Raw genomic sequence first — 26,274 nt, forward strand, 5'->3', positions numbered from 1 at the left:
ACCACTGCAGTGTCTTGTACCGCCCGGCGTTTTTGGTGGTACCCGCATGGGGAAACCATGTACCGCTCGTTGATTGGCCAAGCAAAATCTAACGTGTAACCGTGTTCTACCATTCTGAGGACCCACTGATCTGAGGTTAAGTTGGTCCGCTCTTCTAGAAAAAGGGATCTCTCCCCTATTCTTGGGACGGAAGAGTGGACCGGCCTCGCTTCATTGCGCCGACTTAGGACCCCCATGAGATTGTGGGGCTCCATCTCTTGCAGGCTGGTGCCCTCGAAAGGACTGATTCCAAGAAGATTGGCGGCCGAGACCCTGTCAAAAGGACAAACCGGCGGACCGTGAAGAGCGAAACTGGCGATTTCCCTGAAATCTCGCCCGTTGAGGAAAGGATCCTCTCGTCCTGGGTCTATCCTCTGGCAACCTATGGACTTTATTCTCCCCCAGAGATTTTATCATGTCCTCCAATTGTTGCCCGAAAAGCAGCTTACCCTTGAAGGGTAAGGAAACCAGTTGAACCTTAGACGAAATATCCGCAGCCCAGTGTCTAAGCCAGAGGGCGGACACAGCCGAGACCATAGTCCTGCCAGAAGTCCGTAACAGATCATAAAGCACGTCAGCACTGTAAGCTACTGCCGCCTCCAGGTGCCCCGCTTGCACTGCCTCACTCGCAAAAAGGGATGCTGCTGCTTGCAAATCCTGCACCCAGTGGAGACTGTCTCGTAGCGTGAAACTGTTGCACATAGCGGCCCGGACCCCTAGGGAGGAAACCTCAAAAATCTTTTTAAGTTGCAGCTCCAATTTGCGATCCTGCAAATCCTTCAGGGCAGTGGCTGTTACCGGGATGGTGTTTTTTTGGTCACTGCCGAAACCGCGGCATCCACCTTAGGGACCTTAAGGAGGTCCAGCGCTTCCTCCGGAAGTGGGTATAACTTGTCCATAGCCCAACTTACCTTTAAACCAAGGTCAGGAGTGTCCCACTCCTTAAACAAAAGATCAGTAACTGACATATGAAACAAAGGATCAAGCTGGACCACTGAGCCCCACCATCACCGGATCCATAGCCCCAAAATGAGAGTCCTCCGGAGGAACCTCAATGCCCAGCTCCTCCAGAATGGCCGGGATAAGTGGACCTAGTTCATCCCTTCTGAACAGGTGGACCACTTTGGGATCATCGCCCTCCACTAGAGGCGCGCCCATTGGCTTGGCTGGCTGGAGCTGGTGATCCTGATCCGCATCCGGTCCCTCACCAGGGGCTTGTGGAGGAGACTCCCCTTCATCTGCACTATCCGTATCTGAACTGTCCACCGGGACCGGAAAGGGACCGGAGAAGGTGTTTGGCCTTGGGGACTTCTATGCCACTGTGTGACTTGGTACGCCTGTTTTGATGAGGCTCCTGTCCCAGCCCCCAGCGACTCTGGGACCTCATGGGTACCTTAGAACCCTGGCTCTTTGCTGCTTTCCATGCTTTGAAGACTTTATGCAGCAACAAATCAAAATCGGAGAACGAGGAAGACCCATCTGAGTCTTTCCCCTGTTCCTCCTCTGAGGAAGAGATCTGAGCTGCCTGCAAGTCGCCCCCCTCCCCGAGGGCAGCAGGACGCGGCGAAAGAGGTGGCGGGGAGCTCCCCTCCCCCAGGGCAGCCTTCTCCTGCTCCCTGAATGTTTGCAGTAAGGCTTCAGTACCTGCGCTGAGGAGAAAAGGGTCCTGAGGCTGCTGCAGCAATTCTGCCCTCCCAGGGTTCCTGCATGCTCTAGAGCTGCTGCGATGTGATTTCACCAGAATCGGCTTCCCCGAAGAGCCTTCCCCTTCCGACAAGCACCCGATACAAATTCCAGCCCGCAGGCCGCACCATGCGGCATGATCCCCGAGCTAAATTAGGATCAGGGACCGAAAAAAGAACCAGCGCAACCAAGACAAACCCCCGGGAGCTCGTAGGAACTGAAAATGACGGTGAAAAAGGCGTCGGAAGGAAAGAGGGCCGAAAGAGACTGCTAGGCCAGCTCAGAAATTAAATAAATCACCTCAGCGTTGTTTTTTCCTGTGTGCAGATCTTCAGAGGGTGAGTGAGCCGAACTCCCCGGTATCACCCTCAGCTGCGGGCAGTTACAAGGCTCCCAATCCTCTGCTCCAGAGCCTCTGCTATGAGGGGGCATGGTCCCACCAGGACCTAGTAACCCCCTGGGAGGCTTAAAGAGATATCTTCTCTGTTTGTTTGGGTTTTTTTTTACTAAATCCTTGACTTTTTAAGATTCCCGAAGGAAGGAATACCAACAAACTAAAAACCTAAAAATCTAATACCAAACCCAAGACTAAAGGTTTTGCACCTCCACCATCTGCTGAAGACAGAGAAATACTGACAGACTCTAGGTGGCACCTCAGAGGTATACGACGGAGTCCGTTAAAACTTCTGTCTCCATCTGCTGGAGGGGAGGCAAAACCCAGGAGTCTGGACTGATCCGGGTACGTACAGGGAATGTAGAATTATTTGAAAGATTTAGGGGCTACCACGATTGGTCAGTGGACGTGCTATGTGCTGCCATGCTTGAGATCCATATTCCATCCCCAGCTTCTTGCCACACACTGGCCAGAAATGGGGATGCTGCAGAGGCAGCATTCACCACAAGAGAAGGGGAGGGGGGTGGAGGGAATCTCGGCCATCGCACAATGCTGACAACGAAAAAGACTCAGGGTGCATGTGCATTGGGCTTAGGAGAGACACACAGCTGTGGCCCATTGTCACTGCAATGACAGGGCTAGAAAGGTTTTAAAAAACTAGGAAAAAGAAACCAGGCTCATCACACTGCAGCCCCAGAAAGGGCTGCCTCTAATTGAGCTAGAATCCCAAAAGTTGGAGGAGAAAACCAACAGATCAAATAAATAAATAAGATTTTAGTAATGCTTAGAATTCTAGATCCCATAAATAAAATCATTGAATTGACAAAAGTCTTAGCTAGATTCTTTAAATTGTTACCTTATCTGTTAGGTCGATTGTAATCTCTCTGTCTTTAAATGCTTTTACATTTTTCTATTGTGAATATTATAGAAACATATGAAAAGGTTCAGTTTTTCTTATGACCACCGCTTGTGTTTTCTAAAATTTCCCTGGACTATATTCTTCAGCTGCTCAATCTCTACTTGTGCTTTCTGAATAACTGCATGGAACAAAGCAACCAGACTTCTTACGTTCGCAATAGTAGCAGCTGCAAAGTAAAGATTCTGAAAGACCCTGCTAAAGACAAGTATCTCCTCAAGAATGAAATACAAATCAAAATGAAAGCAGTGACGGAGGGACACAATCTTAATGATTATTTTAACTGCCAACTGAGATACATGAAGATTTTTATAGGCACACTGCTGCTTCAAGAATGATCACTCTTACCTGTCTACTAGGACCAAATCATCTCGAAGGAGGGCACATTTAGCCTTAGGCCAGAAAACATGGACAAGACAGCCAACTTCCAGCTCTTTATCCATATGTAGTGCATGAGCAAGCTGATTAACGGTCTGCAAAGAACAGAAAAGTCATGCATACTTAGTACCACTGTAAAACAAAGCCTACCAGAAGAGATTGCCACAAAAGTTGGTCAAAGAAACTCAACATTACAGGGAAATGGAGAAATTACTTACCTGATAATTTTGTTTTCCTTAATGTAGACAGATGGACTCAGGACCAGGGGTTATGCTCCCCTGCCAGCAGATGGAGACAGAATCAGATTTCAAAGCTGATGTCACCCTACATACACCCCTGCAGTGACCTCAGCCCTTCAATATTCTCTTCAAAAGCCACTGTAGAAATACTAGTGAAAAAACTTGATTAAAAATGATTAAAAACGGATAACCATAACTGTACTCGACCAAAGATAAACACTGAATCCCAGTAAGATTATAGATGCCCTGATCTAGGGACTGGATGACAGCTTACCCGTATTCTCTTGGAATTGATATCCACTCCATGGGCAAATCCTTAGCACCGTTCTTGGGCAGCCATGGGTGGGATGCTGAGTCCATCCGTCTACACTAAGGAAAACAAAATTATCAGCTAAGTAATTTCTCCATTTCCTAGCGTGTAGCCAGATGGACTCAGGACCAATGGGATTTACAAAAGCTACTCCCGATTGGGACAGGACACTGCCCACGGTCCGGTTAACACTGCTCTTCCAAAGGCTGTGTCCTCCCGGGCCTGAAAGACCAGGCGATAGAACTTGGAGGTGTGCAAGGAGGACCACGTCGCCGCTCGGCAGATGTCGACAGGAGACAGCAGTCTAGCTTCCGCCTATGAGACTGCCCTTGCCCTGGTGGAATAAGCTTTAACCTGAAGGGGTAATGGCTTTCCTGCTTCCACATAGGATCCTGTGACCACCTTAATCCAGCGAGCTATGGTAGCCCACAAAGTTGGTTCGCCCTGTTTCCTTCCACCGTGAGGGACAAACAGGCGGTCTGTCTTTCGGACCAGCTCTGAAACTTCCAGATACCGCACCAAAAGCCTACTGACATTCAAATGGCAGAGGAGGTGGTATTCTTCCGCATCGTGCTTATCTAGGGATGGCAACAAAATGGACTGATACAAATGAAATTCTGAGACTACCTTGGGCAAGAAGGATGGAATGGTTTAAACTGCAAAGCTCCTGGAGTCATCCTGACGAACGGTTCCTGACAAGATAATGCCTGTAGTTCAGAGATGCAACATGACGCTCATTCCATGAAGCAAGGAGGTCACCCTGTTGGTCACCCATAGGCTCTCTTCCACGGACTTTGCCCGGATCAACCAGTCATCCAAGTACAGGTGCACTAGGATTCCCTCTTTTCTCAAAGCTGCCGCTACGACCACCATAATCTTGGAAAACGTTCTGGGGCCGGTGGCCAGGCCAAAGGGCAGTGCTCGGAACTGATAATGGCGACCCAGTACCGCAAAACATAGGAAACGATGTTCTTGCCGGATTGGAATATGTAAGTAGGCCTCGGATAGGAGAGCTTTTAACCTTCCTGGACCTGAGTGTATGGCCATTATCACTGAGCATAGCATTTCCATGTGGAAACGAAACACTCGTAGATGTCAGTTGATGCTCTTGAGGTCCAGGATGGGACAAAAGGAACCTTCCTTGAGTACGATGAAATAGTTTCTGATAACAGTTTTGATAACAGTAAACATTACATCCTTATAATGCTTGTCTTATCTGCAGCCTTTGATACAGTAAACCACAGAATACTACTAAAAAGACTTGAAGAAATTGGATTATGTGACAAACAATAAACTGGTTCAGATTCTACCTAAACAGGTTCTTTCAAGTCCAGATAAAAAACTCATTATCAGAAAAATTTAAACTTGAAACAGGAGTACCTCAGGGTTCAGCGCTGTCTGCTACCCTCTTTAACATATATATGCTACCCTTATGTCATCTGCTGGCAGGCCTAGGGATAATACATTACATTTACGCAGACGACATTCAATTAATTCTACCAATAGACACAATTGAAAAAACATTAAGTCTAGCCAACATGTACCTAGACATAATTAAACAACTACTAAACCAAATGGAACTGGTCATCAACACTGACAAAACTGAATTCCTTCACCTAGAGAGAAAACATACTGAAATCATTCAAACACCAATAACCCTAAGAAATAACCAAAAAATTGAGCTAGCCGAAAAAGTAAGGAATCTGGGAGTAATAATGGACCCAGAAATCAACCTGAAGCAACACATATCTATAAAAGTAAGAGAAGGCTACGCAAAACTTATGGTCCTCAGAAGATTGAAACCATTACTCACACCCGCCCACTTCAGAACAGTATTGCAAACACTTATCTTTTCCAGCACTGACTACTGCAATGCACTCTTACTAGGACTCCCAAACAATCAATAAGACCGCTCCAGATACTTCAAAATACTGCAGCCAGAATACTGACGGGAACAAAGAGGAGGGACCATATAACCGAAACTCTAGCAGACTTACATTGGTTACCCATCGAATACAGGATAAAATACAAGGCCTTATGTACCATACACAAACTAATATATGATAAAGAAGCAGACTGGCTAAACACAGCCTTACGAGTACACGTTCCACAAAGAAACGTCCGCTCAGCAAACAAAGCACTAACAATCCCTTCAGTAAAGTCAGCAAAATTAACCCAAGTGAGAGAAAGGGCTTTATCATTGGCTGGGCCCATACTATGGAACACGATGCCCCCTGAACTCAGATTACAGAATAATCTCAAAACTTAAGAAAAATTTAAAAACATGGCTCTTTAAAAAAGCCTTCACTAAAGAGTGTGGAGGGTAGAGAATGAAAGTACAGAGTAATGCAGATGAGAATGAATTTACTCAATCCTACATTTAAAGAAGTAATATCTCAAAGAGATAGTAACTCAATAATATACCTGGACTTGACCAACATTACTCAAATAATGATTTTATTTATGAAACTGTAACCGAACTTTATTGGCACCTGTTAGAATGTATGATATCCTAGATTTACTAACCTTAGTCTATGTGCCTATTTGTAAACCGTTGCGATGGTATATAACCTAGCGACGGTATAGAAAAGTTTTTAAATAAATAACGCCCCATATTTTCCTGGGGCACAGGTACTGGGGATTATAGCCCTCATCCTGAGGAGCCTTAACTTTTTAGATCCTGCTCATTGAAGGAATTATTTCCTGATGTCCCTTTTTACATATATTAGTTAACTAGACCCAAATATGGTATAAAAATGGTATAAAAAAATTTGCAAGTAATTAAAAGTATATGAAAAAAAAGTTCCACTTGTGGAACGTTGGTACCTAAAAGGTTAACAGGGTAATCTCCACTGCCGGCTTCTTGTGCTGGGAGTGGCAAAGAGATACCATGAATATGCCCCAAGGAGTGCTGTGAAATTCCAGCGCATATCCGTCACTTCTGATCTCTAGTACCCATTTGTTTGACATAATCTTGACCCACTGTTGGTATAAGAGGGACAGTCAACCCCCTATCTCCTTGTTCCAAGGGTGGGTTGGCAAAACTTCATTGGGGGGTTCGGGATGAACCTGAACCCGAGCCTGACCCTCTCTTGGGCTGCCGACTCTGAAAGGAATGAGATCTCCCAAAGGACCGAGACCTCTGAAATGTCGAGTTTCTGTAGGAACGAAAGCATTAGGAGTCCCTAGATTGACCCCTCATGGGCGAGGGGCACTGTAACTGCTTTCTCTTATATTCTGGTAGCCGGGGTACTGGAGATTCACCCTATTTACTGGCCAGCTTTTCCAATTCGCTTCCGAAGAGTAGTGATCCTTTAAAGGGCATCTTTGTGAGATTTGCCTTGGAGGTTGCATCTGCTGACCAATTCCGCAGCCATAGCTGTCTTCTGGCCACCAACGAGGCCACTCCTCTGGCCAAGATATGGACTAGGTCAGAGCCTGCATCAGCTAAAAAGGCAGTGGCAGGTTCCATAACTGCTCTGGAATTCGCTCCCGAGTCATCCACCTTCCGAAAGAGGAGCAGGAACGAGCTACCAGGGCACAACAAGAACCACTCTGTAAGATTATTGCTATTGCATCAACGGCCTGTTTAAAGGAGGACTCCATCCGCCTATAGTGCACATCCTTTAAGGCCACTCCTCCTCTCCATTGGGATAGTTGTTTGCTTAGACATGGTACAGACTAGCACATCCATTTTAGGGAAACGCAAATGTTCTCTCACTGCCAGAAGCTCTATACCCACTGGATCTAATGCTCGTCCACCTTTAAAACTTGCTTCTGGGGTATCCCATTCCAGGTCAATCAACTCCTGGATGGCTTCCAGTACTGGAAAGTATCAAGAAGCTTTCCATAGGGAAATCAGAATGAGATTCCTTCTTTGGTTCCATCATAGAGTTCACCCCAGGAACTCCCAGCATCTTCAGGGTCTGGGAAACCAGGACTGGCAATTCGTCTCTATGTAAAAAACCATAGCACAGTTCTAAACCAGGGGGGTTTCACCATCTTCCAAGGAATCTGGATCCTATTCTTGGTCCGTGCCATCTGGGTCCTTGCCAGGGATACCCTTGGTGAGTAGAGGCATGCCTCGTGGTCTCCCGATAGGACTGGGAGAGGGAAGGCTTAGCAGCTGAGGTTCCGTCTGGACAGGGGCAAGTGAGGTAGCAGACTGCACCTGTACAAAGGTTTGAAGGCCTTGAAAGAATTCCTCCCAAGAAAACGCGGCCAGGTCCATGCCTAGCCCAGGAGGTACTGGGGTAGGTGCTGCTAAATCTCCCTCTCCCACAGATGACCCAGTCCCGGGGTTACTCAGATCCAGGGTCCTTCCGTTTTAAGGCTGTGGCTGACCCATCCTCTGAATGGGAGGCTGGGCCTTAGAGTCCAGGGAGGCCAACTCTCCCTGAGCTTCAAGTGCTGATATAAGCAAGAATACAGGTCAGACTGTGCAGCCCTAATATGACAAGCAGTGCAGAGAGAAAGGCACATGTTTCTTTGCTGCTGGAGCCATTGGCGATGGTAATTGTGTGTTCAGTCGTCTCGCGCTTACAATTTTATGCACATAAATTTTGGGTGCCTCCGTGGGCCACAACGAGGCACACACACAGCCCGTGCGCCCGGCTTTACTTGTATTCTGCGCCTATTAAGTTGTGCACGTATGTACATGCACAACGTTATGCACAGCACGTGCACAGAGATGACATGCACTGCGCGTACCGAAGCTTTATGGTGGGTAATACAGGCACAAAAACGCACACAAGATGGCGCCGCTGCAGCCTACCATGTGGTGTGCTGACCAAGCCTAAAGCGGAGCCTAGCCCACCAGGGAGCCACTCAACTCACTTGGAAGCCCATTTCCCCCTTACCCCAAATGGGATTGGGAATGACATCGGTATGGCACACAGAGCAAGGAGACCGGAGGAAGTCTTACCGAAACCCCTCCAACATCTGTGAATCGCGAGGAACCCTCTTCTCTAATTTCCCCCCCCCCCCCCCCCCCACTTACCTGGGGGTTCAGCGCTTACCAGCTAAGTACAGAAATGGTCTCCGGCTGCGGGGGGGGGGGGGGGGGGGGAGAGAGGGCTTTGGCCGTCACCGCCATGCTCTGCTTCCTGCACCTGCTGCTTTTCAGCTACTTCAGCAGCAAGGTCCATGGCAGGAACCGGCTACCGGACCAAGGCAGACCTCTGAGGATCTTGGAAATCACCTCAGGAATTCTCAACTGGGGGGGGGGGGGGAAAGACACCTTTAGGTATCACCGCAGGAGAGTGGGGGCTCAATCTTTTCTCCAATTTAAAAATAGAATTTTTTCTTCCAAAAGGTACAGCAATCTCCATAAGGAAAGCCATGCCCCCATCTGCTACAGACAGAGAAATACTGAAGGGCTGAGGTCACTGCAGGGCTGTATCTAGGGAGACGTCAGCTTTGAAACCTGACTCCATCTCCATCTGCTGGCAGGGGAGCATACACCTATTGGTCCTGAGTCCATCTGGCTACATGCTAGAAAATTTTGATTTTTGCTTTCTAATCTGTTCCCATTTTTGTATTCTTCCTCATTGGTCTTATCCCCTTTCTTTCTGTTACATATCTTATATGCCAACTGGGTCTCACACTGTAGCTCTAAGTCATCTTACTTTGGGATATGCCTGACAGGGAGGGTTACAGATGACAAAGCCCAACTCAAACCTCATCTACCACTCTCTCGGGGCAACTGACGAAAGATGGTATGTAAAGAAGAAAAAAAACAATGCAAACATTTCAGAAACAAAACATACACTGCGTCTAAAACTATATGACGTTTGTAGCTTGGATTGTCGAGTGCACACCTCTGCAGGAAAATAGCTATGTGACCTTCCGCTCCACCCTTGTAAACAGAAATATAGGAAATTATGCATCCAACCCACTTCTTTACCTGCTTTGGACACAATGTTCAGATACAAATACCTTTACGCTCTTCTCTTCTTCTGATCCCTCAGTCATGAGATAAGCTTTGTCACCATCTGTTCCTTCCACACTGAGAAAGCAGTTTGTGGTGTGTCCAATACCACTAGGAAGCACTTTATCCCATAACATTGAGTTGATAACTGTGCTCTTCCCACTGCTCGTTCTAAAGGAAACAGAGCAGGGCAAAAGTGTGAACAAAGAGTAGAGACAAAAACCGCTAGAAACGTTAATGGGCAACTATCAATGCCTTTGAACAAACAGCCCCCGCTGTCTAGCGAGGTATACAAGTCTCCCTGGCAAGATACTACCTACCAAAGAAAACAGAAGGGCCTCATTTATTAAGCATTTTTCCCCACAGACACAGAATAGGAGAAAAGCCTTAATAAATCAGGTCTGTAGTTTGCAAAAATCCTGCTCCTCAATTGCTGTGTGCATCCATTCTGTGTCCAGCAGCAATAGCCCTGATGTCCATAAGTTTTATAGTTAATTTTCTATTCCATGTATTTATACAAAAAACTAAGGGTCTAATTTGTTAATATTTTCTTCCCATTCTTTTTCTATGGGGAAAAAGGCTTAGTAAACCCGGCCCTAAATCTGATATAACAGACTCAATTCCGTTTGAATGCACATCTTAATTTGATGCAAGCATTTTCTTTTTTTTAATTTTCAAAATTTTTCACATATAATACATAAAATGCTACAGAATTTCGGTGGAAATAAGTCAAGAACAACCAGATTAACTTCTCTGGAATATCAATACTAAAGTAAATATATATACACCTTAATATAGGTAATATTGGAGGCAAGAGAAAATAAGAGCGAATAACATACATTTTCAATACTCAGGAAATTAGATAGGAGAGTTACCCTATTTCTTAATAGTCGATCACACTTCAGGAGATACATTAGGATGACCCAACAAGAAATCCTTCAATTGTTTAGGATCGAAACACACATAATTATAATTATTTCCCTGATATCTGACACAGCCTTTGCAGGGAAACTTTAAAACAAATCGGGCCCCCATACTAATAACCCTTTCCTTCATACCAAGAAACTCCTTCCTGCGTAGCTGTGTCATTTTGGTAACATCGGGGTATATCCAAAGCTTTGCCCCATAAAATAGGGCTTGTCTATTTCTCAAAAACAATTTTAATATATAATTTCGGTCAGATATAAATGCAAAAGATATAAGCATTGCTTTCCTTTCCTTTATTTCTGTTTCTAACGATAATTCTAATATTTCGGATATATCCATTGAAGGTATTTTTCTCTCTCAGCCTGAGGACCAGTCTGTGGGAGGTAGTATGCTCTAGTACACACCGGTAAAGCCGCCTCTGGTATCTTCAAAATTTCTTTCATATATGTTTTATACAGTTCAGTCGGTGAAATCATCCTAACCACAGGGAAGTTTAACACACGTAGGTTCAACAACCTTAAATTATTCTCGAGTTTCTCAATTTTTCTTTCCATACTAATTTCTGATTTTATAAAATTTTGCTGAAGAGTCTCCATTTTCTGTACACGCTCCTCCTAGCTCTGTAATTTCACCTCAATTGATTTCAAAGCCAAATCAATGGCTTTTAAGGCATACCAAACCTTCCCCGGCGTTATGTCCTCTGCTTGTCCCAAACTCACATTTACCTCTGCTGGTTCCTGTCGTGTCTCGTCCTGTCCTCCAAGTGTTGCCGCACACTGTGTGTTACCTGGGATGGCTTTCCGCTCCGGGGTCAGGTCTTTCCCTCCAGGTTTCTTCTCCAGCAAACCACGAATTCCTCCTCCACTCGGGGCGGCGACTTCAAGCCCTCCCGTCCCAGGGCTCTCCTGTTCCACACTCGAAGACTCCAAATGTAAGCCGCTTCGAGTCAGTTCAGGCGAGGACATATCGCTCTGTGCTGGAGGTGCCGGCCGGATCGGCTCGCCGGGGCCCAGGGTGACGTCCAGGGTCAGGGGTGAATGCGCTCGCTCTTCCTGCATTCCCCCAGCGACCAGCCCCAATGGCGTTCCGGTAGCTCCTGTCAGGAAGCCTTCTATGTGCGGCTGGAGAGGGTCCAACATGGGGGAGCTAGTCATTGCTCCCCGGATTTTCCCCTCTCTCTTAGTGTGGGGCATTTTCAATAGGTAAGTTCAAGAAGAAAAAAACGCCGTGCAGGAGCTCGCTTCCTGACGCAAGCATTTTTAATGTTGTAATCTTTCCTGTATTGCCCAACGTATTTCAGGAACCGGCATAAAATTTCTGAACACCAAGTATAAAACAACGTGAACTTCTCTTATCCTCATGCAGCCTCAGTTCATGCTTTGCTCATGACAGATTTCAAAGCAAAAGAAATCCATCGTGGCAGAGTTAGCAGCTGTCTGGCGCTAGAGAAAGGTGGATTCTTTGTTAACTGTGTTACCTTTTATTGCACCAACTTAAGGCCAGGCCAAAGAGGTGGCACATGAACTTTCCTGGCCACACGGGTCACTTCTTCAGATGAGGGGAAGTTCAGATACTGCAGCCACTTCAGATTATTCTTAATTTGACCCAGTGAAAGCTTTCATAACTTACAAAAATTCTTTTGTATGATTGAATGCAAATTTAAGTAAATTATAAACATGCTAGATGATAAATGTCAGATATACCCTTTTTTGCAACATCCCAAGAGTGTATATATACTGTAAGATTACATCTACCATCCAACGTGCAGAAAAGTTCTCGTGCAAGTTATCTTCATTTTAAAGGCCTTTATTTACATGAAATGTGCCCATATGCATGAAAACAGCAGAGAAACAGGATATTTTGCACAAGTCCAAAAGTAGCTACACTACTCAGAGGCTAGAACTCAAAGTGGAACATCAAGTAGAACGGTTACAAAATTCCAACATGCATGCCTTGATAGGTCCCTCTGGATTAGGGTCCTAATGAACAGATCCAACAGCTGGAGCATATTTAACATCCTCTAATTTCTAGTCTGTGCATTATCTGTGAAGTCAGGGACACATTAATGCTTAAGGATTTAGATATTATATAGGAGTCACTTTAGCACAATACATTACCTTCCAAAAAAAGCTACTTTCATGTGTCTTCGAGACAGCATTTCACCAATGACCGCCAGCTTTGTTTTATATGCCTGTATTTCAGATAGTTTATCCTCTGTCACTATGTTGTCTAATTCTGTGTTCTTAAATGTTGCTGTTAAATATAAAGACAAAAATTATAACAGTTGAAATGGAAATTTACAGGTTCAATGTTTAACAAAGGAAAATTTGTATCTTAGCTGTTAATTTTCGTTCCTGGAGTACCACAGATCAGTGTAGGTTTTGTATCCCTACCAGCAGATGGAGGTAGAGAATAAAAACTTTTCAGGCACTGCTACATAACTGAGTGTCACATGAAGTCCCTCAGTATTGACTTATACCCAAGACAAGATGTCCATTCCCAAACAAAAAACCCCAAACGATTTCCCATCTAGGGCACGTAGGGAAGTTGGAGCCCCTCTACTTTTTTGTTCCCTTGTTGGAGAAAACATCAAACCTTAACAGTTGAACAAACTTAGTGACTTTGCAAATACTGTAGTGTCAGCATCATCAGCATCCAGAAGCGAAGGTAGTCTCAACAAATCAAGGGGACAGGCTTCTGGACTGATCTGGGGTATTCCAGGAACAAAAATTATCAGGTATGATACAAACTTTCCTTTCCTGTTCATACCCCAGATCAGTCCAGATAAGTGGGATGTACTCAAGCCCCTCTACACTAGGTGGGAACCCAAAAGACCCTTATGTAACACACTCTCCCCAAACGTAGCCTCCTCCGGCACCTTCACATCCAGGCAGTAATGCTTGGGAAAAGTGTGCAGCGAAGACCATGTTGCTGCCCAACAAATTTCCTGCGGAGAAATGAGCTAACACTCTGCCCAAGAAGTTGTCTGTGTCCTCGTAAAATGCACCACAACCTCACTGGAACCGGCCGACCCTTACAGATATAGGCAGAAAAAAAATTGCTTCCTTCACCCATCACACTCTTAGAAGCCCTACATCCTTTTTCTTACTCCACTGAACACCACGAAAAAAATGATCAGACTTCCTGAAGTCATTAGTGACCTTGAGATAATGCAATAGCGATTGATGAATGTGCAATAAGTGAAACTCCTTCGCCTGGGGAGCATTTGGCACAAGATGTGAAAAAATGGCAACTCCATCGTCTGGTTGAGATGAAAGAAGGATACAACCTTTGGCAAAAAGAACAGGACTGTATGTAACACCCCGCCGTCCGAAATCCTGAAAAAAAAACCTCTCTACACAACAAGGCTTGGAGCTCCGAAATCCGCCTAGCCGAACAAATGTCCATCAGAAAAAAAACTGCCTTCAGGATAAGATCCTTTGAAGACTTTCAGTGGCAGCAAGGGAGATCCACAGAGCACCCAAAGAACCAGATTAAGGTTCCATGAAGGGCATGCCCTACGAACCGGCAGTCTCAAGTGCTTCACCCCCTTGAGAAAAACAAACAATGCCTAGATGAGGCGCCAGTAGTCTCCTGTGAAGCTTTTCTCGAAAACCACACAAAACTGCTACCTGTACTCGGAACAAATTATACCCCAAACCCTTCGCCAAACCACTTTGCAAGAAAGGTAAGACCTGAGAAACATCTATTTGCAAAGGCGCTAGATTGTTTTCCATACATTAGGACTCAAAAAAACTCTTCACACCCGAATATATGCCAGAGAAGTGGAGGGCCTCCTAGCCTGAAGCAAAGTTGCAAACACAGACTCCGAATGGCCTTTCAAGAGAAATCAAAAGCCAAGTTGCTAGACAAAAGTGATCCACCTGCTCGGAAAAGATGGGACCCTGATGCAGCAATCCTCACAGGTGACTAAACCAGATGGGACTGTCTACCGCCATATGCACTAGATCCGCAAACCATGGACGGTGCGGCCACTCTGGTGCCACCAGAATCACCCTTCCTGGATGTTGCTCAATACGACGCAACACTCAACCTACGAGAGGCCATGTGGGAAATATGTACAGTAGAAGTCTTGATGGCCAAGGCTGAACTACAGTGTCAATCCCTTTGGAACCAACTTCCTTTCTACGGCCGAAAAACCTGTCTGCCTCAACATTCCCTCAAGATGCCATGAGATCCAGCTGAGGCTTGCCCCACCTCTCCCAAATGAGGGCAAAGGTTTCCGCTGACAACTCCCACTCCCCTGGATCCATCTGTTGAGAAAATCTGCTTCAGCCATGTGGAACACTGCTAATCCTTCTAGATGTTTTTCTGCCCAGACAAACAACTCCTGGGCCTCCTGAGCCACCAAGCAACTTTTTGTTCTGCCTTAACGATTGATTATATGCCTCTTTTGTTGCACTATCCGAAAACACTCACACGGTGTGGCCCTGAATCTGCAGAAGGAATGTAACTAATGCCCTGCGAACTGCCCTGGCCTACTGACCAGGATGCTTCCACTAGCGACCACAGACCTTGGGCCAATCGACCTTGGCAAACCGTCCCCCAACCCTTGAGGCTAGCATCCTTGGTCACTACCACTCAGTCAGGAACCTCCAGATCCACTCCCTTCTCTAAATTGGGATGAGACAACCTCCATGATAGACTAGACCTGGACTCCCTCTGAAATGGTAAGGGAAGCTGAAATTCCTCAGACAAAGGATTCCATCAGAACAAGTGTCCATGGGAGAGGCCTCATGTGAAGCCCACGAGATCAATTCCAGTATAGATGCCATAGACCCCAGAACCTGTAAATAATCCCAGACCCTGGGCACCGAAATACGCAATAGTGGAAGTACTTGTACTTGCAACTTGGCCACCCTCTCCAAGGTCAGGAATACCTTGCCTAATCGGGCACTGAACCATGCCCACAGATACCCCAACGACAGACGGCTCTAGGTGGCTCTTTGCTAGGTTTATCACCCAGCCCAAAGAACGTAACAGTTCCAGGATGTGTCGGATTGACAGATGGCACTCCCTCTTCAACTTTATGAGCCAATCGTCCAGGTAAGGATACACCAGGTTTCCTTCCCTTCTGAGGGCCGCCACCACCACAATCATCACCTTCATGAAAGTCCATGGCTCAGTCGCTAACCCGAAGGGAACAGTGCAAAACTGAAAATGCTTCCCTAACACCATGAATTGTAGAAATTTCTGATGATCCGCATGAATAGGAATGTGCAGGTAAGTCTCTGTTAAATCCAGAGAGACAAGAAACTCTCCTTTGCGAACCACCGCTATCACTGTCCACAGTGTTTCCAGGTGAAAGAATGGCACCCGTAACGCCACATTGACCTTTTGCAGATCGAGGATAGGCCAAGGTGCCCTCCTTCTTGGGAACCACGAAGTACAGTGAGTACCTTCCCAACCAATGATCCTTTAAAGGAACCAGAACAATGGCATTCAGGAGCTGTAGCTGCTGCAGAGTGTCCCATACCACCGTTTGCTTGAGGAAAGAAGCGTAACAGGACACCACATAGGCCTCTCTGATGGGGCGTGAAAATTCTAAGGCATAGTCATCTCTTATCACACACATAATCCATTCGTGTTTCTGATCTGCTCCTCTTAAAAAAAGAGAATCTCCCTCTGATGGGTTCCAGGGAAGAGTGGAACAGCCTGCTTGAGAAGGCTTACATGCTCCCCAAAAGGACTGCAGCCTTCCTGACCCTTGCTTCTGGGTCGATGCAGTAGAAGACCTATTGGGTCCAAGATCGCCTCATATCCCGAAAACAAGAATGCGGGGGGGGAGTTCATTTTGTCAGGTTTATCTTTGGGTAATCTGTTCCCTCAACTCCCCCAAGTGCTTCATCAACTGCTCCAGATCTTCTCCGAACAACAGCTTGCCCTTGAAGGAAAGATTAAAAAGCTGCACTTAGACCACACATTCGCCAACCAATTGCACAACCAAGAAAGCTCCGTGCCACCACCACGGAAACCATATTTCAGGCTGAAGTCCACACCATATCATACAGGGCATCTGTCACATAGGCCACACCTGCTTCTGGCTGCTCTTGGCTGATGGCCAAGTGTGAGAGGACTTCAGAGGGAGGGGGGGAACTGGGACCCCTGGCTTTCCTGCCCGCTGGAAGACTAGGACAGAAGCAGATCAGGGATTACCAATCCCTGTCTCACGAAGGAACTTAATACTTTGGGAAGCCTCTTCTTTCTTCTATTTTTTTTTTTAAACTCCAGACTGCAGGTTTGCACCTCTACTATCTGCTGGAGATAGAGAAATTCTGAGGGGCTGCAGATGGTACTCTCGGTTGTGTAGCAGTGCCTGAAATGTTTTTATTCTCTCTCTCCATCTATTAGTAGGGATGCAAAACCCACTTGTCTGGACTGATCTGGGGTATGAACAGGAAACAGATGATTGTAGTTTGGTACTACTTTTTAAAAATATTAGAAATCAATATGGTTCTGATAAATCTAAGGCTGCCAGAAATTCCCCTGTTCTTACCGCTGCCTTCACTATTGGTAGTGACTTCATGCGGAAATGAGGAACTACCTAAGTCCTTGTTTACCTGCTTTAGGTCCAACACAGGCCAAAATCTCCCTTCTTTTTTGGGTACTAGAAAATAAATGGAGTATAACCCCGTGTCTTCCTGACTAGGCGATATCGAGATAATGTCCTGGAGCTGAACTAACCTGTCCAACATCCACCTGTCTGCCTCTCTCCTGCTTGCCTTGCATGGAGAGGAAATGAAGGAGTCTTAAGTGGAATTTTAGCTCTGGGTGCTACCCTCTGCTTATATCCAGGATTCACTGGTCCTCTGTTATCTTGGCCCACTCCTGATAAAAGATTTGTAATCTGTTCCCTACCTGGGGAATCATGGAGGGGCTTACTCCCCATCACTGCATGCTTTTGTCGCTAAGGGGGGGGGGGGAAACCAGGTGATCCTTTCCTTTGGAAATCTGTTGTACCGAAAAGGTTGAGATCTGCCCAGGCTCCTAACTGGGTGGGAAATCTGGCCTCTACCGCCCCTCTGTCTATACTCCCATGGCCATTGTCTCCAATTACCCCCTCTTGCAAAGCCTCTGGGCTTCTCTTCCAGTAACCTCTGAGACTTCATTCCTCTCCAGTCTTTGGCTATCTTTTCTAGGTCCTTTCCGAACCGTAGTCTCCCTTTAAAGGGTATCTTCCCTAGCCTGGTCTTTGACACAGAGTCTGCTGCCCAGTTTTATACTGTGATAATAAAGAATCTTTGTCTGTTACCGATCTTTCTACTTCTGGTTGCTACACTGCAAAATTGGATCGGCTTCCGTTGTGTTTCCTGGGACAATCCATATCCAAGGATAGTAACACAACTGACTGAGTTAAGTGATTCTCCAAAACCACCTTCAGAAGAAAGGCAGGTACCGTCCGAATCCGCACCTTATCTGGCATGACAATTAAAAAAGGATCTCTACATGACAAGGCTCGCAATTCTTAAATCTGCCTTGCAGAACAAACAGCGCCAAAAACACCGTATTCAGTGTCAGTAACCACAAGGAAACACCCTGAAGAGAATGAAAGGTCGAACTCGCCAGAAAGGAGAGAACCAGATTCAAATCCCACAAGGGTAACGGGAAATGCAAGGGAGATCTAAGGTGTTTCACTCCCTTCAAGAACCTAGATATGTCTAGGTGAGAAGAGAACAGTCTCCCCTGCACTCGGCCCCGATAACATGCTATAGCAGCCACCTGCACTTTCAGCATGTTCAAGGCTAATCCCGTACTCAGACCATCTTGTAAAAATTCCAAGATTAAGGGAACAGGCGCTGAAGCGGACAGAAGCGTGATTCTGATACCAATGCTCAAAAACTCGCCAAACGCAAATATATGCCAAGGAGGTGGAAAACTTATGCGCTCTCAAAAGTTTCCACCACTGCCCCTGAGTAACCTCGCTTTAAGAGATTAGACCTCTCAAGGGTCAAACCGTAAGACAAAACTGACGGATTGTCGTGAAAAATTGGGCCCTGCCATAACAACCCCCTGAGAAGAGTGAGTTGCCAAGGGTCCATCAGAAGACGCAGATCTGCGTACTTCAGCCAGCACGGCCAATCCGGGGCCAACAGAAGCACCACACCTAGATGTTACGCTATCTTCTGCTCAAACGGACGATCATGGGCCATGGCAGAAACACAGAGTAACTTCTCTTGCAGCCAAGCCTCCGAAAACTTGAATGTCCCTTATCCGAATGCAAAATCTCTTCACTTTTGCATTCTTGCGAGTCGCTATTAGATCCAGAAGGGGACATCCTCAACTATCCATAAGATGAAAAACCTCAGGAGCCAGTTCTCATTCTCCCGGATCCAACTCGTGATAACAGATAATCCACCTGAACATTGTCTACTTCTGCTACATGGGAGGCTGACAGTGCCTGTAAATGAAGCTCCAACCATGGCAGTAGGGTATCCATTTCTAAGAGAGACTTGCTGACTTCGAATCCCTCCTTGGTGATTTATATACACCACCGCAGTCGCGTTGTCTTATATAACGTTCACCGCCTTTCCTTCTAACCGGTCTGCGAACAGTCACCTCTTCAGGAGTCCATTGCTTTTGCGCCACCAACTCCTGACAGGGTGCTCCCCAGCCCTGGAGACTCGTATCCATGGTGACCACCAACCAGTTGGGAGTCTCCAAATCCAGGGAAACCCAAGGTGATGTGTGTAAACCCATTTTAATTTGTTGGAATCTGTTTGATAAAAAGGAAGTAAACCAGGATAACACAGTGCCAGACATTCCTAAGGATTTTAATCTGGACAGCAGGATGGCGTGATCAATCGTTTCAAAAACTGCGGAGATATCCAGGAGTACAAGCGCAAATGATGTTCCACGATCAAAACCTCGCCTGACTGAATCAAAACTGGATAGTAAAAGGGTTTCGGTACTATGTTTAAGAAATCCAAATTGGTATTGATTGAGGACATTATTTGAGTTGATGAATTCAGTCTGATGTAATACTGTAGATTTGAGAATTTTCCTCCAAATAACAAGCACCCCCTATAAGGCAATTTTGTAAGGTTCAACTTCGAAATAGTATTGGCAGACTAGTTCGACAGCCATACGAGCTTTCGGGCTGCAATCACCGAAGCCACCCCTCAAGCCGCCATGCATAGCCAGCAACAGCCAGGAAGGCATCTCCCGGCTCCAGGTATGGGTCATTCTCTCCCAGAGCTTCCTGGGCTAACTGTAGCCGGCCCTGGCCACCATACAACAGCAAGTGGAGATTTGGAGATTTATAGCCATCGCTTCAAAATAACCTCAATCTTCCGATCTTGGGCATCTTTTAAAGTTGCACCTCCTTCCACTGTAATGGTGATCCGCTTCATTGCTCCATTGTTTTAGGGTCCTTGGGATACAATCCTGCTAAGGAGCAACCTCCTTTAAAATTAGCCTCAGTTGCGCTCCATTCCAAATCTATCAGCTCCTGGAAGGCTTCGCACAGAGGGAAAAACCCAGGATGCCTTGCGCAAGCTGATCATTACAGTATTCCACATCGGATCTTTGGTCGCTGCCTGCAAGATTTCCTCACACCCAAGGCTTTCAAGGTTGGTAAACGTAAACTGGACATCTTGTCCCTGTGAAAAAGCCGCAGCATAGTTCTATGAAGCTCCGCTTCTGGGGGAAATCTCCCCCTCTTCCAATAATGGATCATAGAGATCCCCCACCGAGGATTCAGACTCCCCACAAGTCTCCTGAAGGATTCCTGTCCTCACCTTCTCCCTCCATCTGCCTTCTTCTCTTCTTCCTCCTCGGAGACAAGGAATGCTTCCTAGATCCTAAGGAGGGAGACTGCTGAAGCGGGTGATCCCTAGTCTGTTCTTGGGGACCTTCTTGCCTTGACAGAAGGCCTGGAGACCCTTAAAATATTCCACCCACAAAAGATCCATCCCCAAGGTAGGCAAAGCCCTCTTGGAGCCCACTCCCGAGGGGAATGGCAGGAGAGGGGGCAGGGAAGACTCCTCACCCACTCTGATAGGAGCCACCACCACAACCTCTGCCTGTAAAGCAGGAGCCTCTGAGGTCCTTGCAGGAACAAACTCCCCTGTAGAGATATGCCCCTGGGCCGCCACACACTTGACACACACTGAGGGACCTTCTGGGATTAAGGACCCTCATATGACATGCTGAGCAGACATAGCTTCTTCCCATGCTACTCCTCTGATTCCATGTCACACTCTTTCTCTTCCCCTAAAAACTGAGCAAATGTGTCCCACCATGAGGCTCAGCAGATCCTGCCAATCAAAATGGTGCTTGCCGCGTGTCTTTGCCGCTGAAACTCTGCCAGTTCTAAAGTAGTCCGCAATACTCCTGAATCGTGCAGCTCGGCATGGAGCTGTTTCTCTCTTCCCCGCTGCCTAGCCTGCAAATGATTGCACCAATACCCACTCTCAGCACTGCCAGATGCATGTGTTTTTTGGGTTAGTTTTTTTTTTTCAATAAACTTTCAACAGGCAAAACCAACAATATAAGAATGGCAGGGAGAGAGTAAAGGGAAGAAAGAAGGACCAGACAGAGGACCATGCACCAAGGCTGAGCCCAAGGCCTCCTTATCCTACAAGATCTCTTCTCCTGTACGGAGGGCTAGGGCCACAGCATTCACCTCACTCCTGTCCTATTTTATGTTTGTCTCCCGAGATTGTTTCTCATACACTCAACTGAGGGAGGGAGCTACTGCTTTCACCACAGGAGGTCAAACTGGTCTGTTCAAGCCAGGCAGATCAAGATCCAGAAGCACGGATGCAAGTCCACCACCTGCTGGAGACGGAGAAATACTAGCTGACTGGTGCCCGAGCAGAGCTATAAGAAAGTGGCATCAGCAAGTTGTTGCTCTCTGTCTCCATCTGCTGGCTGGAGTGCACAACCCACTGGTGTAGACTGGCTAGCCTGGATGAAAAAGAATCAAACATACCACCGCCCCCCCCCCTTTTTTTTTTTTAATTAAATATTGTCAAAATTCAAATTAAAAAGTTTGTTACACATACTAGATTTAAAACCGTGAAAAAATTCCAAGGAAACTGTCCCACAATGTTGCATGTAATTTCTCGAGTACTGCTTAACTGTACAAAAATATCATTAATGAACACTGTTAGAATTATTTAATAGCACCATTTCCCAACAGTTATACGCACAAGATCTCTAAGATACTTAGCTCTGTAGAAATGTTCATCTGTAGACGCTGTTGAAATTACTTGGTAGCACCATTTCCAGACATGGATCCAATCCGAAACCAGGCCATGTCGGGAAATGGTGCTACCAAGTAATTTCAACTACAGATGAACATTTCTACAGAGCTAAGTATCTTAGAGATCTTGTGCGTATAACTGCGGGATAACTGTTGGGAAATGGTGCTGTTACATAATTCTAACAGCGTTCATTGATGATAATATTTTTGAACAGTTAAGCAGTACTTAAGAGAATTTACATGCAACACTGTGGGACAATTTCCTTGGAATTTTTTCACGGTTTAAATCTAGTATGTGTAACAAACTTTTTGATTTGAATTTTGACAATATTTTTTTTAAAAGGGGGGGCGGTGGTATGTTTATGATTACAATCAGAATTTGGGTAACCTGGATGGTACCCTTTGATTAATTTTATGAAACTACCATAGTTCTCATTCAAAAATAAAAAAAAATGTTTTGAACCTGGTGTTGGTCACATAATGTTTGAAGATTCACATTTAGATATAACAAAAAAACATTTTTTGGTATATTATAATTTCAGTGATGTGGGTTCTTTAAAAAGAATTTTGGTACTACCTACATTTGTGGTATTGTTTTGGTTGTATGGATGAAGAGGAAGGCAGGTATTCCACCAAATGGCTCAAATGAAATGTGGAGAGCACATTTGGCAAGAAAGAAGAAACTGTGCATAGAGAGACCCCCATATCCTTAAAATTAAGGAAAGGATCCTTGTATGACAATGCCTATAGCTCCAAAATACATCTCGCTGACAAATAGCTTGCCCACTTTGGTTTCAAAACATGCCCTAGCATATTCCAATGACTGAGAAGGAACTAAGTGGCTCTTTGCCAAATCTGCAACCCAGCCCAGGGACTGCATCCCCCTCAGGAATGACTGCTGGCAAACCTCCTATGATTTTGCCCCAATAGCCAGTCGTCCAGATAAGGGTGGACCCGAACACCCTCCCTGTGGAGAGCAACTGTCCCGACTACCATTACTTCGATGAATGTATATGGTGCTGTGGCAAGACCAACGGGAAGAGCCCGGAATTGAAAATATTCCCCTAGAACTGCAAATCTAAGGAACTTCTGGAACACCTCCTGATGGGAATATGCAGATAGGCCTTGTGAGATCGAGAGATGCCAAGAACTCCCCTGTTCTAACCACTACAATAATAAAGTGTAGAGTTTCCATCCGAAAACGGGGCACCTGCAGTGCCGCATATACTTTCTTTAGGTCTGGGATGGGATGATAGGTGCCCTCTTCCATTGGAATTACAAAGTAGATGGCGTATCTGCCCAGGCCCCAGGAACTATGGCTTCTGTCGGAGTCACTCTAGCATGGATCACACCTTGCTAATGGTTCCACAAGTGGACATCATGAAGGCTTCGCATAGGAGGTGTGCAAATTCCAAGACGCAACTGTCTCTTTTGATGGAGAGGACTGATGTTATCTTGGTTTATTCCTCGTAAAAGAGAGCCAAACACACCTTGATACTAACAACCGAAGAGTGGACCAAGTAAACCCTTTGGGTCCTCCAGTGTCAGAATCAGAGTTTTCTGGTATCAATCTGTGGGTTCCCCGAAGACTGTGGCCTATTAGCACCCTGTTGCTGCATCAAGGACTCTTGATTCAGCCAATAACGCCTAGCCTCCTGGTACTTTTGTCTGGGCTTGTCCTTTGGATTCCCCCAGGTGTGCCACCAGTTGCTCCAAGCCTTCACCAACCAACAACTTGCCTTTAAAAGGGAAGGCTGCTGAGCTGTAACTTGGACCAAACATTTATTGCCCAATTACGCTGGCTGAAAAAGCCAACATCATATTCCTAGCTGACATGCGAAGCATATTATGCAGAGCATCCACTATAAAGACTGACCCAGCCTCGAAGCACTCTGCTCCCTTCACCAAAAGAAACGATCCCTGCCCGTTCACAGGGATATGTTGAATCCAGCATAAACAGGCACTTGCCATGAAGCTACTACACACCGTTACCGGTTTGCTCATGACAGAGATGGAGCTCCATCTTCTGATCCTGGAAATCCTTTACAGCCAAGCATCCCACCACCAGAATGGTAGTTTTCTTAGTTACCACTGAGACTAAGGCATCCACTTTAGGTAGCTTTAACAGCTCTATGGCTTGTTCTGGCAATGGATACAGCTTCACCATAGCTATTCTGTCCTTTAAGCCTGCCTCAGGGATGACTCACTCCCTGAACACTAGCCTTAGCAGGTCCTTTAAGTCCTTCCATGGTGGGATCTTCCCTTCATGCTCCAATTACACTTCCACTTCTATAATTCAAAGCTCTTTCAGGACTTGGGAAACCATGGAGAGTAGTTCCTCCTTGCGGAAAAGCCTGACCACCTTGGGGTCCCTCCATATCCTTGTCCCCAGGAAGGTCTGATAAGGGATCCCCATCCTCCCCCAAATCAGGTGACACCACACCTAAACCTTTTATAGGGAAGTGCCTTCCACTGTCCCCTCCTAAATGCCACTTCCACACTTGGAAGGATGAAATATCCTTTTGGAAAGGGAATTCTTCCTCCTATGCTCCCTTTCTGGCCAACAATGCTTTGTGCATTAATAATACAAATTCTACGTAAAAAGTCTCCTCCACATCGAACTCCCCATACAAGGTGCCTTCTCTGCCTTCTCAGAATCTTTCTGGCCACTCTCCAACTCTTCCACCGCCAGAGACAACTCCGGAGGAGATGCAACACATTCCCTTGATATCACCTGTCCAGTGGGAACAGGAGTTAAAATGTCTGCGGGTCCTGCACTGCAGAGCAGAACTGCTTGCAGCAGCTGCTCGCAGTATTTGTTTCTTATTTACTGATCTCTTCCCCTAGGGCACAGTATAGCAACCCCACAGCTGCCTTCCCCATCACCAACAGATGAAGAGCAGAGTCCCAAAGACCACAGCTTTATCAGGAAGGCCCCACACGCTTTGCAACTTTTCCTGCGCTCAGTAGGTTCCGCCATCATGGAGCCTTATGTGGTCACACATACTTCTGGCAGGTCAAGCACACCACAGTCCTCCGACCTGACTCTGCTGCACTTGTGAGATGCCCCGCCCACCTGGCCTTACCACTGAAGTGCTCTCTCCTTCAAAGAACTATTGCAGCACTGCCCTGCTAGCTCCCAAACCTTTTATTTCTTAAAGGCACAGCTTCCCTCAAACTACTCTCCAAAAGAATTAAAAAAAAAAAAAAAAGGGTCACTTCCCTGAAGTTGCTTCATTGCTCTCTAAATCCTCCAGGAAAAAGGGAGAGAAGGCAGTAACAGAGTCAGACCACTGGCTATGCAGTCCACTCCATGAAATCAGGAGAAAGCCAGTCCAAGGGTCACTGACTCCCCACTCGCTCCCCTACTCCACCAGGGGGATGGCCCTAATACAGAGCCTAACACTACTTGGAGCAATTTGCCTCTACTTCTCATAATTCTGCCTCTAACCCAACAGCAGGCTTTCCACCTCAACCAACTGTTGGAGAAAGAGAATAGTGAGCGACTGCAGGTGGTACACTGACTTATGTACCATGGTACAGTGAAGGTTTTGTTCTCCGTCTCCATCTGCTGGCTGGAAAGAAAAACCCACTTGTCTGGACTGATCTGGGGGATGCAGAGGAAATATTAGTGGGTGCAATTTAAACTATAAGTGTCAGCACATACCATATATCCCACCTAAAGATTATTTACATGCCAGAAAATATAAATTACTTAATTCAATTGGCCATTTTATATTTTTCATTGAGTAAAACCCAAACCAGTTGGGGATTACATGCTGGACATAATCGTTAAATTCAACCCTTTACCATTTTGTTTTTCATCAGAGAGATAACATGACCATTTTGTCAAACATATGAACATAAAAAGAAAGGGGGCAAACAAACACTGATCCCAGTTCAAACGATCATGTATTGCACATATCACCTGCAAACACCAAATCAACCAATCTGACTATTCTTGGCACATCTCTCCCTCTAGAAGGTATGTGTGATAATCATATCAGGTTCACTTCATAGTGGAGACCCTGCTGGCTAAAGTGTTAATGCAAGGTTGGATAAGGATTTGAGTTCTTTACAAACTTCAGCCTTTTGGATTGTTTCAAGATACAAATTAGCCAACCAATCGAGACTACCTATTATTTCTACTTTATTAATCTGGTACATTTCTGACCCCGATTCATGAAGAAACTTGTTTTATGAAGATAGGAGTTCACCATAAGAGGACTCTC

At 45.9% G+C, this 26,274-nt stretch overlaps 1 protein-coding gene across 5 annotated transcripts in view; it reads right to left on the minus strand.

Moving 5' to 3' along the window:
• The window catches only part of MFN1 (mitofusin 1), a 153,758-nt gene that overhangs the window by 125,826 nt on the left and 1,658 nt on the right, over positions 1-26,274 (minus strand). For all 5 annotated transcript variants that reach the window (XM_029615782.1, XM_029615781.1, XM_029615786.1 and 2 more), the window contains exons 3-5: positions 12,933-13,068; positions 9,897-10,059; positions 3,381-3,505 (exon numbers count right to left, since the gene is read on the minus strand). In XM_029615782.1, the coding sequence (XP_029471642.1) occupies positions 3,381-3,505; positions 9,897-10,059; positions 12,933-13,068 (424 nt within the window). The remainder of the gene's footprint in view (positions 1-3,380; positions 3,506-9,896; positions 10,060-12,932; positions 13,069-26,274) is intronic.

This window comes from Rhinatrema bivittatum, chromosome 9 (assembly GCF_901001135.1).
Source record: "Rhinatrema bivittatum chromosome 9, aRhiBiv1.1, whole genome shotgun sequence".
Taxonomy (NCBI): domain Eukaryota; kingdom Metazoa; phylum Chordata; class Amphibia; order Gymnophiona; family Rhinatrematidae; genus Rhinatrema; species Rhinatrema bivittatum.